General features: G+C 38.5%; 1 protein-coding gene across 1 annotated transcript in view; it reads right to left on the bottom strand.

Annotated features, from left to right (window-relative positions):
* Positions 1 to 6798: 6798 nt before the first annotated feature.
* The window catches only part of XK (X-linked Kx blood group antigen, Kell and VPS13A binding protein), a 45184-nt gene continuing 37343 nt past the window's right edge, over positions 6799 to 14639 (bottom strand). Inside the window, exon 3 of the mRNA XM_001083067.5 lies at positions 6799 to 11275. Within this exon, the coding sequence (XP_001083067.1) occupies positions 10449 to 11275 (827 nt within the window). The 3' untranslated portion in view covers positions 6799 to 10448. The remainder of the gene's footprint in view (positions 11276 to 14639) is intronic.

Here is a 14639-nt window from a genome sequence, read left to right as displayed (position 1 = left end):
GTTTCTCCGCCTCTTCACATTGGGCACTGTCTGAGGGTCCCTTGTCTGGGGTGCTGTCTGATCCCACATTCCCAAACAGGAGAAGTATGGTCATGCTAAGAGAGGGCAGAAAGTGGCCCTTTGGTGAGGCAATGTGGAACCCAGGAACGGAGCCTCATCCATGGGAGGGTGGGATATGGAGCTGAGGGGTGAGAGCCTTCCACGGCACTGCTGTGTAGAACTGCCCAGTCTAGGCCCTTGGAAGAGGCCATGGTGTGGAATCCTGGGCCGCAGCTCACAGTAGACCAAGCCAAGCCAAGGCCTGGAAGCAAGCAGAGGACAGGCCCTGACAGTTGAAGATCTCAGCAGCAGAGTCCAGCAGAACTCAGAGGAACCCATGTGAGCAAACTCAGTCCTGATTCAACCCCGGGCCCAGCCTCAGGCCGGTAGGTCCTGGTATCCCTCTGCCAGGAGGTGGCACGCAGTGTCTCTCCCATACACCTGGGTGCTGACATCTCAGGGAAGGAGGACAGGGGAGGCATCCCGAAATATAGAGTGTTTAATTCACAGACGTGCAGTCACTCCAAAGAGACAGACCTGCCAGGTGAGCAGAGATGGGTACACTAAGCTTAGCAAGGCTGGTTCCCCGCCTCTACATTTTTTGGTACCCAATTCGGGCAGGAAATCACAAGGAAGCTCAAATCCATCTAGGATATAAAGAAGCTACATTTACTCGAACATCTGAACACAGTGTGAGGAAATCAGTGATTCTGTTACTTTTAGATACTTATACCTGATGACTGATTCACTGTTGTAAGCCCCAGATACCTACTTTTGCTTATAAAGAAAGATTTCTGGAATACTGGAGAGCCCAGATGCAAACCCTGATGCTTGGGTCCCATGCCCAGAGATACTGATTTAATTGGCCTGAGGTGTGGCCTGGTAGCAGCATTTTCAATGACACCATCCTCTCCAGGTGATTCCAATGGGAAGCCATGTTTGGAAATCACTTAATAGAAACCATCTAGGCCGGGCATGGTGGCTCACGCCTGTAATCCCTGCACTTTGGGAGGCTGAGGTGGGTGGATCATTTGAGGTAATGAGATCAAGACCAGCCTGGCCGACATGGTGAAACTCCTGTGTCTACTAAAATTACAAAACAAATTAACAGGCTGTGGTGGCAGGCACCTGTAGTCCCAGCTTCTTAGGGGGTTGAGGCAGAAGAATCGCTTGAACCCGGGAGGTGGAGGTTGCAGTGAGCTGAAATCAAGCCACTGCACTCCAGCCTGGGCAACAGAGCATGACTCTGTCAAAAAAAAAAAAAAGAAAAGAAAAGAGGGGAGGGGAGGGGAGGGGAGGGGAGGGGAGGAGAGGAGAGGAGAGGAGAGGAGAGGAGAGGAGAGGAGAGGAGAGGAGAGGAGAGGAGAGGAGAGGAGAGAGGAGAGAGGAGAGGAGAGGAAAGAAAGGATCTCCTCATTGTTCAGGACACTCTCTGAGCACAGAAGTAATACATTAGAGCGAGACATCCTTGTTTTTATTGTAAACACACCTTTCCTGACATGAGCGAAGGGAAATACCATCCAAGGAACAGATCTTGGCTAATCTGACATCTTTCTGGTGTTCACTTAGTGTACATATCTGCAAAATGTCTTCTCCACCGTAACACAAACCTGATATGGGAGCTACAGAGGAAATTTAAAATTTCTTAGTAACCACAGTAAAAAAATGTAGAAAGAAGTGAAATTAATTTTAATAGTATCTTTTATTTAGCCTCATATATCCAAAATATTATCTTTTCAACATGGTATCAAATGTAGAAATTATTAATATATTTTGAATTTTTATACTAAATCTTCAAAATCTCATGTGGGTTTTACACTTAGAGCTCATTTCAATTTGGAATAACCACATCTCACGTGCTCAGTAGTCACATGTGGCTGGTTGTTGCCATACTGGACATCGCTGGTGTTAATATTGTGGCATTAGTATTAGATGTTGAACTGAGTGCTTTTAAAGAGATGGCATTCTAGCATCAAACTTATTTTCCTTCGGAAATATGCAGATGATACCAGGGCCCCAAGAACATAATATTTGTTTTCTCCTATTACCCCAACGCTGTGTCTGGATATAAGTTGTCCTGCTGTACCGTGGTAGTTCTTTAGGGCTTAATAGAAACCTTGCTTTGCTTTTTCCTTTGGAACCAGTTCTCCAGAGAAAGTACACAATCAATTCAGTCTGAGGGGTGGGAAATGAAATGTAAAGCAATGCCAAGGAGTTCTAAGACCTAGAAAATAAGGTCAACATTCAGGCAGAAGAATTAGGATTGTTTTTTTCTGTAACTCACGGTACTGGAAGAAATGCGCGACCCTGGCAGTTGAAGAAGACCACTTTGCCTCCTTCCAAAACTCTTGGGACCTTCTCCATCTTTCAAGAAGGAGAAGCTCAGATTCAGTTTTGTATATGTGATACCTGGAGGTCAGGTTACTATGCTTCAATAATATGAAAACAAGCATGAAGATGGAGGAAGAGGTTGAAGGTGACAGGAAAGATGGAAAGCCTCTGGGGCCCAAGGATAGTTTGCCTGCTAGAATCTAGAATCACCTCTTTCCAAACTGCTTGTTAATATAGATAACAAAATCCTATTGTTTAAGGTATTTTAAACACTTTTAACCAGGTATTCTACAAATTGTAGTTGAAAGCACCCTGATATTATTTATAAGAAGGCTAAGGAAGTAAACTGGGAGGTGAATTGAAGAGTGTGTAGAAATCATATTATTTTGATGGATACTATGATAGTAATATACATGTATTAATGCTTTGAAATTATAGAAGCATTTCACCTTGATGACACACTTCCTGTGAAGGTAGATAATGTACTTTTTTAAGGTAGAACATTTACAGTACACTTTTAAAACAAAAATATTTCCTGATCTCTTGAATCAAGCTGCAAATGAGAGAAGCCACAAGATCTGTGGGTGAACCATTCTCATTTTAAAAGGAAAAGGCTATACCATAAGTCCACAGGAGAAAATATTTCAGCAGAAAAAAACTTCCCAGGGTAATAGATCCCAATAACCTCAATTACAAAAGACATCCTTTAAGGTCACCCTCCACATGACAGTGGTTGAATTTTTAATATTTGTTCATGGTGGGAGCTGGGAGAATAATGACAAAATTACTTTGACTACAGTAACACTTCTAATCAGTCCTGTCCTATCACTCACAACAGCATTCCCATTGGTTTGAAAAAGAATTGCACAAGTGTGTGCCAGATATCTGTAGTAGTGGAGAGGATCACAATACCTCTGAATCTTGGAGGCTGCAGCTCTACAACCGGGCACCATTTTTCCAGAAAATTCTGCCAATCCAATTAAGAAGGTCACCTTGTTAGGGGAAGATGACAAAAGGGAATCATTCTCCTCCCTGCTGGGGTGGCAGTGGGTGTGGTGTTGCAGCACCACTCCAAAATAGAACTTCAAAATCCTGTTTTATTTCTTGAGTGCTATCACCCCTGAAAACCTAACTCATTAACTGTAGAGTTTAGGTAATTAAGATAGGAACAAACTGATAAGAAATTAAACCAGTATGCATAATGTATATGTCTAAGGAGGATGGTATTTCCACAGCTCTAGGAAGCAGGCTAATCAGGTTTCAATCAGGAACTCATCATTCAGAGAGAGCAAATTAATTCAGGATAGGAGGCAGGGAGGGAGCAAAAGCACAGGCAGAACCTCAAAATCAATTTAGCTAAATCTATCCTTGGGAGGAGGCAAACCCTCCGACTCCCTCACACGAAGGTGCATGCTACAGCAGAGTCTGAGTGTTAAGTTTTCTGATAACCTGCAGCAGAGAGACGTGGCTGCATGCTGCTGTAACACTCTTTAAAGATGCTCCGGATTCTAAAACTTGCTTAAACCAAGTGTTCTAGATCTCCTTGGCTTAATAATTTCCAGAGAAACAACCATGAAGAGAGGGTGATAAGATGTTAGGTCATTCCCTAGAGCAGGCTTTTGTGGCAGACTCAACTTCTTAGCATATTAGGGGTCTACTCTGACAGGGGTTGTGTGTGTGTGTGCGTGTGTGTGTGTGTGTGTGTATTGGTAAAGGAAGGATTGGGATGTTTCTGAATTTCCAGCTCTGTACAAATCTCTGCTGCTATAAAGTGCCTTTTCCTGAAAAAGAGGAAATGCTCAAAATGTTATTCATTTAATTAAAATGTATAGTTGAGATTTCTGAGCTCTTTACCAGTTGGAGAGATGTTCATAGAAAATATAGTTTCCTGGAAGAGGGACATTCAGAGAAATATGGTCATAGCAGAATAATACCTACTTCCCTCACCTCATTCCTAATCTTTTAAAATTTGGGTCCAAACACTGTAAAATAGAGTTATAAAAGCAGGGCAGAGATGGGAGTGAACTATAGGTTCAAATATTAAACAGCAAACACTTGAAGCCTAAAATGGATGTCCATGAAAAAAAATTACCCAGCTTGCCAATAAACATCTCAAATTTCCAGTTTTAAGCTATTACTCAGTACTGATAACATCTACATATTTTCTTCAAATAATTTTTCAATGTCTGCTGTAGATCTTCCATTATTCATAGAAAAGTTAAAACTTACTCATAGTTTTAAATAAAGACAACCCCACAGAAGAGAACTGAGTTGATTCACATGGTTGAGGAAGCTTTGTGAAAACAAATGAAATGACTGGCACAATTGTTAACTGGGGTATGGATAGTAAATTAGATATTAGTATTGTGTCAACATTAAATTTCCTGAATTTGATAACTATAGTGTGGCTCTGTAAGAGGATACCTTTATTCATAGGAAAAACACATCAAAGTATTTAGGAATAAAGGGGTGTAACGTTGGCAGTGTAATCTCAAATGATTTACAAGAGAAAGTGACAATGATAATGGACATGGAAAAATATTAATAATAGGTTAATCTGGGTAAAGGGTATAAAGAAATTCCTTCCACTATTCTTCAGGCTTTTCTATTAGTTTAAAATTATTTCAAAATAAAACATTAACAAACACCAAATTAAATAATTTTTATATTGACTTACTTGAATGCTATAATTGTTAATATTCCGTTTTCTTAACATGAAAATATTTATTTTAAAAGACTTCTGCACAGCAAAGGAAAATAATCTACAGATTGGAGAAAATATTTGCAAACTATGTACTTGACAATCTCCAAAATATGTAAGAAACTCCTACAACTCAATAGAAGAAAGTGTTTAATAACCCAATTAAAAGTTGGGCAAAGGACTGGAATAGATCTTTTTCCAAAGAAAACATACAAATGGAAAATTGGTATATGAAAAGGTGCTCAACATTCCCAATCATCAGGAAAATACAAATTAAAAACACAGTGAGATATCCTCTCACACCTGTTAGGATGTCTACTATCAAAAAAAAAAAATTAAATGCAAGTAAGCATTTGGGGAAATTAGAACACTTGTATACTGTTGATAGGAATGTAAAATAGTACAGCCAATATGGACAACAGTATGAAGGCTCCTCAAAAAAATAAAAAAATAAAACTTCTGTATGATTCAACAGCCCCACTTCTGGGTATGTATCCAAAATAATTGAAACCAGGATATTGAAGAGATATCTGCACTCCAGTGTTCATTGAACCATTATTCACAATAGCTAAGATATGAAAATAACCTAAATGTCCATTGATAGATAAATGGATAAAGAAAATATGGCATATTCCTAAATACTATTCAGCCTTAAAAAAAGAAGGACACCTTGCCATTTGTGACAACATGGAAGAATCTGGAGGATATTATGCTAAGTGAAATAAGCTAGACACAGAAGGACAAATATTACATGATTCCACCTAGATAGGGTGTCTAAAACAGTGAAACTCACAGAAGCAGAGGATAGAATGGCAGTTGCCAGGGCCTGGGGGGTAGGGGAAATGGGAAGTTGTTGTTCAATGGATGTAAAGTTTCAGTTATGTTAGATGAATAAGTTATAGAGATCTGTTGTACAACATAGTACCTATAGTTAATGATAGTGTATTGTGAATTTAAAATATTAAGAGCATAGATCTCATGTTAAGTGTCTTATAAAGGCAAAACAAAACAAAAACAATGAGGTACAAGGAAACTTTTAGAGGTGATGAATATGCCTTTTCCTTGATTGTAGTGATGGTTTCATGAGTGTTTGCATATGTACACACTCATCAAATTGTATACATTAAATATGTGCAGTTTTTTGTATGTCAATTATGCCTCAATAAAGCTGTTTTTAAAAGAGAGGTTTATCCTATAGCTAAGTCTCTGCAAATTCCAAGGCCACCTTCAGAAGCAAAGGAATTATTGAAACAGTCCATGTCTCTCTCATGCTCTGAAATGATCCCTTTAATGACTGATGTTTTTCCCAACCATTTACATTTGATTATATGTGTTAATACCAAGCCATTTCTTTGGTGTTTTATATTTCTGAATCAGTATATATTTATGTTTCTCTAGAAGAGATGTATATTGCCTCTCTTTTTTGTATTGTGCATGGCAACTGATGGACAACTGAACAGAATCTTAGTATCCAGCAGTGTAATTTTAACAAATGGAGTAAATGTTTATAAAACAATCAGAGGAGTTTTCAGCAACCATGGACTGTTGCTGTTCTGCAAGGCTGAATCTTAGCACTCTCAAATTTCTCAGCCTACAGAAGTAATTTCCAGGTGAGTTCATACAACTATAATCAGTTACAATGAAACTATTTTAAAATTTCTGTTTTAAAAATAGTCCCTCAAGTAAAAAGGTCATGTAAGAATTGTATAAAGAATGCAATACAAGGAGAAACTGAAAAATTAATTTATTATATGAAGAAACATAACAATATTTATTAGCATCAACGACTGCAGAGAAGCAGTCAACAAAAGCTCATATCCACAATGCATTGACTGGTTAAGTACTGGCACATTCACTCATAACCACAGCACTAATGTTTTAAGGTGGTTTCCAAAGAAATGTTGTATTTGACAATCAATTTTAATATATATTTTCCCATTTACAAGGCTGAAAAGATTAAACTCACATCCAAATAATGCCTTGAATCAGCATTCAAGTTGTAAAGCACAATTATCAAAAGATGTTGCTATATCCTTTATAGAAAACTATACTAAAATGATACATTCATTTGCCACCAGAAAGCACTTTCTCAGATTCAGTGGATCTTTTTCTTCCAAGTGCCACGTGTTTGAGTGCTAATTTTTGTAAGCAACTGGTGGTAAGAGAGAGGGCACCTGCCGAGAAGACCAAAGATTCACATATCCACTCAGGAACTCATATGAACGACACTACTTATTTCTTTTCAAACAGTAAAAAAATAAAAATAACCTGCTAATGGATTTGAATAACTATAATAACAACTCTATAAATATGCATAGCACTTAAAAACATTTTCAAAGCATTTTCACATCTATTATTCAATTTGATCTTTCTGATAACCTTGTGAGGTAGGTTGGACAAGGGTATTATGGGGAAACTGAGGCATAGAGCATTTAAGTTGTAGGGCTGGACAGGGAAGTGCCAATCTCTACACTGGGCTGTCTCCAGTAATGAGGAGAAGTCTAAACATGTTTGATGGACTTACTTCAATATATTTTGAAGACATACTTCACCCCCATCCAGCCAAATGATAGCAATTCAGTTGGAGCAGCTATCCTGACAAGTTATGGGATGTAATTAATTAGATAAAGTACCGAGAAATTTAAAAATTGAAATTATAACTGAAAAACACATTTTAACTCCAAACACATGAGAAAATTTGCTGGTTTGTTTTATGCCTATAGGACAACCTAGCTCTCCAGTGTGAACTATAATTTTGCCAATTCAGTAATATAAATAATTAAAAAACAAAAATTATCAGTTCGCCATGGCTTATGTTTTCACCACACAGAAAGAAAGTAGTGACATCCCTTCCCCAAAGTGAATGGACATACATGTGCCCAAAGCTGGGATACCTGTGTATCAAGGGTTAAAACTGACAAAATACCCAAATGAGTTATCAAACCTCTGTCCTTATAAATGTGTGCAGTGGGCTTTGGGTGTCTGACAAACCAGCACTGTTAGTTTGGTTTGGGATCACTCAAGTTGCTCCCCTATGTTTTAAATTAAAGTGATTTAAAATGTATTTGAAGGTTAAGATTTTGTAATGGTTTTTGAGACAAGCTTCCAAACCAAAGCTGGAAAAAACCAGTCTCTCCATCCCTGTCTAATTCGTAACATGCCTAGTCAGTGGCAGGCTGGTGGCTACTCCCACACCTCACTCCCAAGGCCTGAGGTGGAGGCATTTCAGGTGAAAAGGGAGCACTATCACCCCTACCATTTGCCACTGCAGAGACTCAAGGCAAGAATTTCTTTCTCACAAAAAGCTTGAAAATATTTGGTGTCAATGAACACAAGTAACTGGTGTGATACAAATATACACTTGGAATGACTAAAGAATGGCCTTACTGCTCTCCTAATCATTATAGAGCCCTTTTGTTAATCAGGAAAAAACAAAAAATGATGTATTAACATGGTAACTTTATTTTATTCAAAGTCATTATATATTTTCAAGGGTGTTTTATGTATTACAATTGTGTATCTATGCACATATGTGATTACATGAAGAATGCATGGAAGTATATGTTGTATGAAGTATTTTGATTATATATGCTCAATATTTTAGGCCTATTAAGAATAGTGCAAGTGGTAAGTGATGTGTTGGGATGGAGAACACAGTCTTGAGTGTTATTCTTATTTGGTTAAAAATAGACAAAAAATGATCTACTGTCTGGACACAAATATTGGTAAATCAAAAACATTTCAAATGAGAAAAACTAAAATTGAGGCTCTATAGTTTAGGAGCTTATTGATGTATTTCTATGAACTCTATAAATATTAAACAATATGGATGTCTTGTGAAAGAATATATACTGCTTTCTTGACCTCTGAATGTAGTGGAAACTGATTACCAAATTGCATTTTCTCCTGTGTGCATGAAATTACTTAAAAATTTGACACCAAGAAGAATTTAAAATGACAATTATCCGAAGTGCAATGGCCAGATAAATACGTTTTGTAGGTTAACACAGAGAAATGAACCCCTATTCCATATGGTAAAATCGAGTCCATAAATAGAGTCCCTTTTGTAAATTTCTCAGGCTTTAATATTCATTCTAAATTGGTGTGATCTTTATGTTCACCTGTTTTCAAGTATTTCACTTTCAAGATTTTAATGGTAGAAATAATGGCACTAGATCTAGGCATTTTTCCAAGATAATTGAGGATATGCTACTCAATCATCTTTTATGAAACAAATAGGGTCTCAGATTAAAGGAAAAAATAAATAGAACATTAAAGGGTGTCAGAGGATAAAACTGGAGATCTTTATCAAATTAACTCACAATTATGACAAGTCAAATTGCATTCCATGAAAGACAAAACTTTTCTGGTCATTCCGTCTTTATAATTTAGAAAAAGTTTCTGAATCAATCTCTAATTACAGGTGGTGGTAAGGAAAACCCTCTTCCTTCAAATAATGAAAATGAAAATTCCCTATACACTGGAACTGGGTGAGAGATTTCTGTGGGGCTTTCTAAAAAACCCTTAAGTTAACCAAGGTAACTCTTCTAAAATGGTCCTGACAGGCAAGGAATGGGGAGGCAGGAGTAAGATGGTAAGAATTCTACTTACATAAGCCTCCATCATTTTGATGTTTTAACACCCCTCCTGATCCAGAATTTCATCAACATATCAAAGAATCACAACTTTCCTAAAATTCCAGGGCTTCCATAGCCAAATTTATCACTCATTTCTGCATTTATGGATGCTAAGGGACAAGGTTTCCAAATCTAGGCTCTTGAATCAATTAGAGACAGCATGCCAGGGTGGTTACGGTTGGCTATGTACAAAAAGCCCTAATAAGATGAAAATGAAACCTCTATCTATTCAAAAACCAAACTTGAACAGCCCTCCCTGAAAGCTCTGACGGGAATGATGTTGCTGATGGCAAAACCCTAGTAATCTTTTTTGGTCACCAGGACAGCTCTTGGGTGAAAACTATGTTCAGGGATCATAAAACTTCAGGTTACCCAAACCAGCACTCTGGAAAACTAGAGAACAGGTAAGCCCCTCTCCTCATTCTATCTAATGAATCTAACCAGTACAATTCAGATTTGAGGGGTAACTTGTCAGTGAAAAGGCCAGTAATGCCTAGAAGAACATAACATGGTTACCTGTGAACTGTGAAGCCTTGGGTTGCCCCTTCAACACTCAGAGGTTTTCCTGGCTTCTTCCCATATAGTTCTACATACCCAAGAGCTCTATAAAGAGGAGCAGCTCACAAGGAATTAACAGCTAACTTCCTGCCTTGTTCCCTGCGTAGGGCTCATTATTTGTATGAATAACGGGTATCAAACCCAGAAAATAATATGCCTGTGCCCTGAGACCTTGGGTCTCATTAAGCAGAGCAAAGATTTTCAGCATTCAAGAACTGACTAGGCTCAGGACTTGTTTTACTGCTAGAAGGTGTCTCATCTCTATCTCTGGATGACTGTAGATCTGACTTTTCTATTGGCTCACAGGGTTTTTGCCGCCTGCAGGCCCAGCAAAAACATCTGAGCCACCTCTGAAAGCCTTCAGAAACACTGGAGGAAAAGAGCTTTTTGCAAGGGTGGAAGAACTGATAGAATACAAGCATGAAGAGAATGGCTGTGCAGTACCCAACGAGCAGCTGCAGGACCAACAGAGGTGCGCACACATACATATAGATGTCAGTCTTGAAAAGATACCACAGGAGGAGGAGGATGGCATTCTCAATGAATCTCATCATGTAATACACCAGTAGCTGGTACCAATTATGGGACTTGCTGATGAGGTCAGGGCTGTCGATTTTCAGCTGTACAGCAGACCAGCAGAACATGTTGATACCAGTATAGAGTAAAGTTAGAAAGCATAGTACAATGGTGGTGCCCACCCGACTGAGGGCCTTCTCTATGTTCTCAGGGAATGGGGAACCACTGCACCAGAAGAGGATCCAGGGGTACAAGAAGAAACTGAAGAAGTTGATGAGTATTATAACCACCACCCAGGTCTTCAGGACGGAGGTAAAGAGGACCAGGACTACAACTCGAGTGGCAATCTCAAAGCTCCTCCACAGGAAGATACAGACATAGGCCAGAGGCTTCACTTTGACTTCATACTCATCGTACTTGATTTTGATGGCTAGGATGTTGCAGCGCAAGGCTCCATACACAATGGACAACAGGGATATGGTCATGAGGAGACCTGGGGAGAAAAGAGAGAGTATCATCAAGTCTCACCTCCACTAGGAATCCTACTGCAGCAGACACTCTGTCAGCACCCCACCCACATTCCTTGAACTCTTCTGTTTTATGTGCACAGCCTGACTTCCAGTTGTCAGCATCTGCCCACTGTGCTTGAGTATGTTTTCCAGACTGCAGAAAGCTGCTGCATCCAGATGCCTGTCAGGCTGAAGTGCCATGAATTAATACTCCCAGGAGCACCCTCAATGCCCCAATTCTAGCCCAGATTAAGAGCTGGAATACAAGTACTATGGCTTCCCCATCCATTAGATAGAATATCTCTGAGACATGTGTTCTATGCCATTTCCTAGTACTTTCTCATTGGATTAACTTCTAGTCACCCATGGTGATAGTCGTCTAATAGTTGTCTCCCTTTATTGGCTGCCTTCCCTTCCCCACCTCATTTCTCTTCTCCCGCACTCCTTACATCTTCCTCCCAAAATATATGCACTCAAATTCTTCTCATAGGGTCTGCTTCAGGGTAAGTCACACTAAAATACATTCCTGACCTCATCTGGGCCCGTCTGAATATGTAGAGTCCTTTATATGGTGTGTTTTGTTTTCTCAATTGGCTTCTAAGCTTCTGGGGAATCAAGACCGACCAACCAAATCTGATATTTCCTCTTGATGTCCCTCAGCACATACCAGCAGTAGATATACAAACAGTAATAAGTTGCTCAGTATGTTCCTCTATATCTGCAGGTTCTTTTAAACTGATACACTGACTATAGAATACTCACTGTGGTTGCATTCTCTTTTTTTTTGAATTTATTTTTTGTTATTATACTTTAAGTTCTAGGGTACATGTGCATAACGTGCAGGTTTGTTACATATGTATACTTGTGCCATGTTGCTGTGCTGCACCCATCAACTCGTCAGCACCCATCAACTCGTCATTTACATCAGGTATAACTCCCAATGCAATCCCTCCCCCCTCCCCCCTCCCCATGATAGGCCCCGGTGTGTGATGTTCCCCCTCCCGAGTCCAAGTGATCTCATTGTTCAGTTCCCACCTATGAGTGAGAACATGTGGTGTTTGGTTTTCTGTTCTTGTGATAGTTTGCTAAGAATGATGGCTTCCAGCTGCATCCATGTCCCTACAAAGGACACAAACTCATCCTTTTTTATGCATTCTTAAATTCTGTGGGGAACTGAAGAAACGAGAACTTCACTGTTACTGAGAGTCAATCTGTCTTGGGATGAAAGTCCTTAGCATTTCAAGAAGTCTCAACTCCACCTGTTTATTTCTTAAAATGACTTATGGGTAATGGGTTTATCCAGTTTATAATAGAAGCAGAAGTTTGGGGAGACAAGATATAGCTCATTTAAATGGAAAGTGGTATTACATTCCAGAGCACAGCACTGTTGGCCTTGAGTTGTACTATCTAAGATATATGATGCCAACCCATAAGTAGACTGTGGTCAAAACTGAAATATAATCACTTACTACAGGCTGCCAACATCTCTAAATACTGGCACAAGGAAGGATGGGAAGCAGGGCTATGAGTTAGGAAATGACAGCCTGGCTCTCATTTTATTCTCGTCTCACCAGTTTATGCTGAAAAAATGGCAACCTCTCTAGGTTCTGTTTTCTCACCCATAAAATTGAGATAATACCTTTCCATGCCTGCTGCTTCATTTTTAAAAAATATCTTGAAATGTTTATTTATTCATTTTAATAAACTTTATTTTTAGAGTAGTTTTAGGCTCACAGTAAAGTTGAGCAGAAGGTACAGAGATTTCCCATATATTCCCTCACCCGACACAAGCATATCAACAACCCCCAGGATCAACATCCCCCACCAAAGTGATACATTTTTTTACAACTGTTGAACCTACACTGACAGATCATTATCATCCATAGTTTACAGTTTACATTAGGGCTTACTCTTGGCATTGTACATCCTATGGGTACATTGGACATTATACATTGGACAAATGTATAATGACATGTAGCCACCATTACAGTATCATACAGAGTAGTTTCACTGCGTAAAACTCCTCTGTTCTCCACCTATTCATCCCTCCCTAGTCTCCAACTCCTGGAAATCACTGATCTTTTTATTGTCTCCATAGTTTTACGTTTTCCAGAATGTTATATAATTGGAATCATACAGTATGTGTGGCCTTCTTAGATTGACTTTTTTCACTTAATAACGTACATTTAAGTTTTTTTCACCATATCTTTTCATCACTTGACAGCCAATTTCTTTTTAGTGCTGAATAATAGTTCATTATCTGGATGTGCCATAATTTATTTATCCAATCACTTGTTAAAGGACATCTTGGTTGCTTCTAGGTTTTTACAGTTACGAATAAATTTGTTATAAACATCCATATGTAGATTTTTGGAGGGGCATAAGTTTTCAACTCCTTTGGGTAAATACCAATGGGTGTGATTTGTTTGCTGGATCGTAGGGTAAGAGCATGTGTATTTTTTAAGAAACCTCTCAACTGTATTCCAAAATGATTGTACCATTTTGCGTTCTCAACAGCTATGAATGAGAGCTCCTGTTGCTCCACATCCCCACCTGTATTTTCTTTAGTCAGTGTTCTGGAATTTTGCCAATATATTTAAGGTGGATAACATAATATTCTGATATACATATATACTATAAAATGATGACTATAGTCAAGCTAATATATCTATTACCTCATATAGTTACCTTTTCTGTGGGAGAACACTTAGCAAATTTCAGGTATTATTAACTATAGTCACCATGCTGTATATTAGATCTCTAGAACTTACTTATCTGACATAAGTGAAACTTTGTATCCTTTGACCATCATCTCCCTATTTCCCAAACCCATCCCTGCCCCTAGTAACTACTATTCTATTCTCTGGTTCTATCAATTTGACTTTTTTAGATTACACATATAAATGAGATCATGCAGTAAGTTTCTTTCTGTGCCTAGCTTATCTCACTTAGCATAACATCTTCCAGGTTCATTCATGTTGTTGAGAAATGGCAAAATTTCCTTATTTTTCAAGCTTAGTGATATTCCATTCCAATAGGTATATAGTAGTACCTCATTATTGTTTTAATTTTTATTTCCCTGATAACATATAATGTGGAGTATCTTTTCATATGCTTATTTGCCATCTTGTCCATCTTTGGCAAGGTGTCTGTTAAGGTCTTTGGCCCATTTTTTTTAACCTGATTGTTTTCTTATAGTTGAGTTTTAAGGGTTCTTTGTACATTTTAAATAACAGTTCTTTATCAGATAAGTCTTTTGAAAATATATTTTTTCAGTCTGTGGTTTGTCTTTTTATTCTCTTGACAGTGTCTTCTGCAGAGCAGTAATTTTTTATTTTAATGAGTTAA

The sequence above is a fragment of the Macaca mulatta genome, chromosome X, assembly GCF_049350105.2.
Source record: "Macaca mulatta isolate MMU2019108-1 chromosome X, T2T-MMU8v2.0, whole genome shotgun sequence".
In the NCBI taxonomy this organism is placed as follows: Eukaryota; Metazoa; Chordata; class Mammalia; order Primates; family Cercopithecidae; genus Macaca; species Macaca mulatta.
The sequence above is the reverse complement of the archived record's forward strand: the minus strand, read 5'-3'. Positions and strand labels throughout refer to the sequence as shown.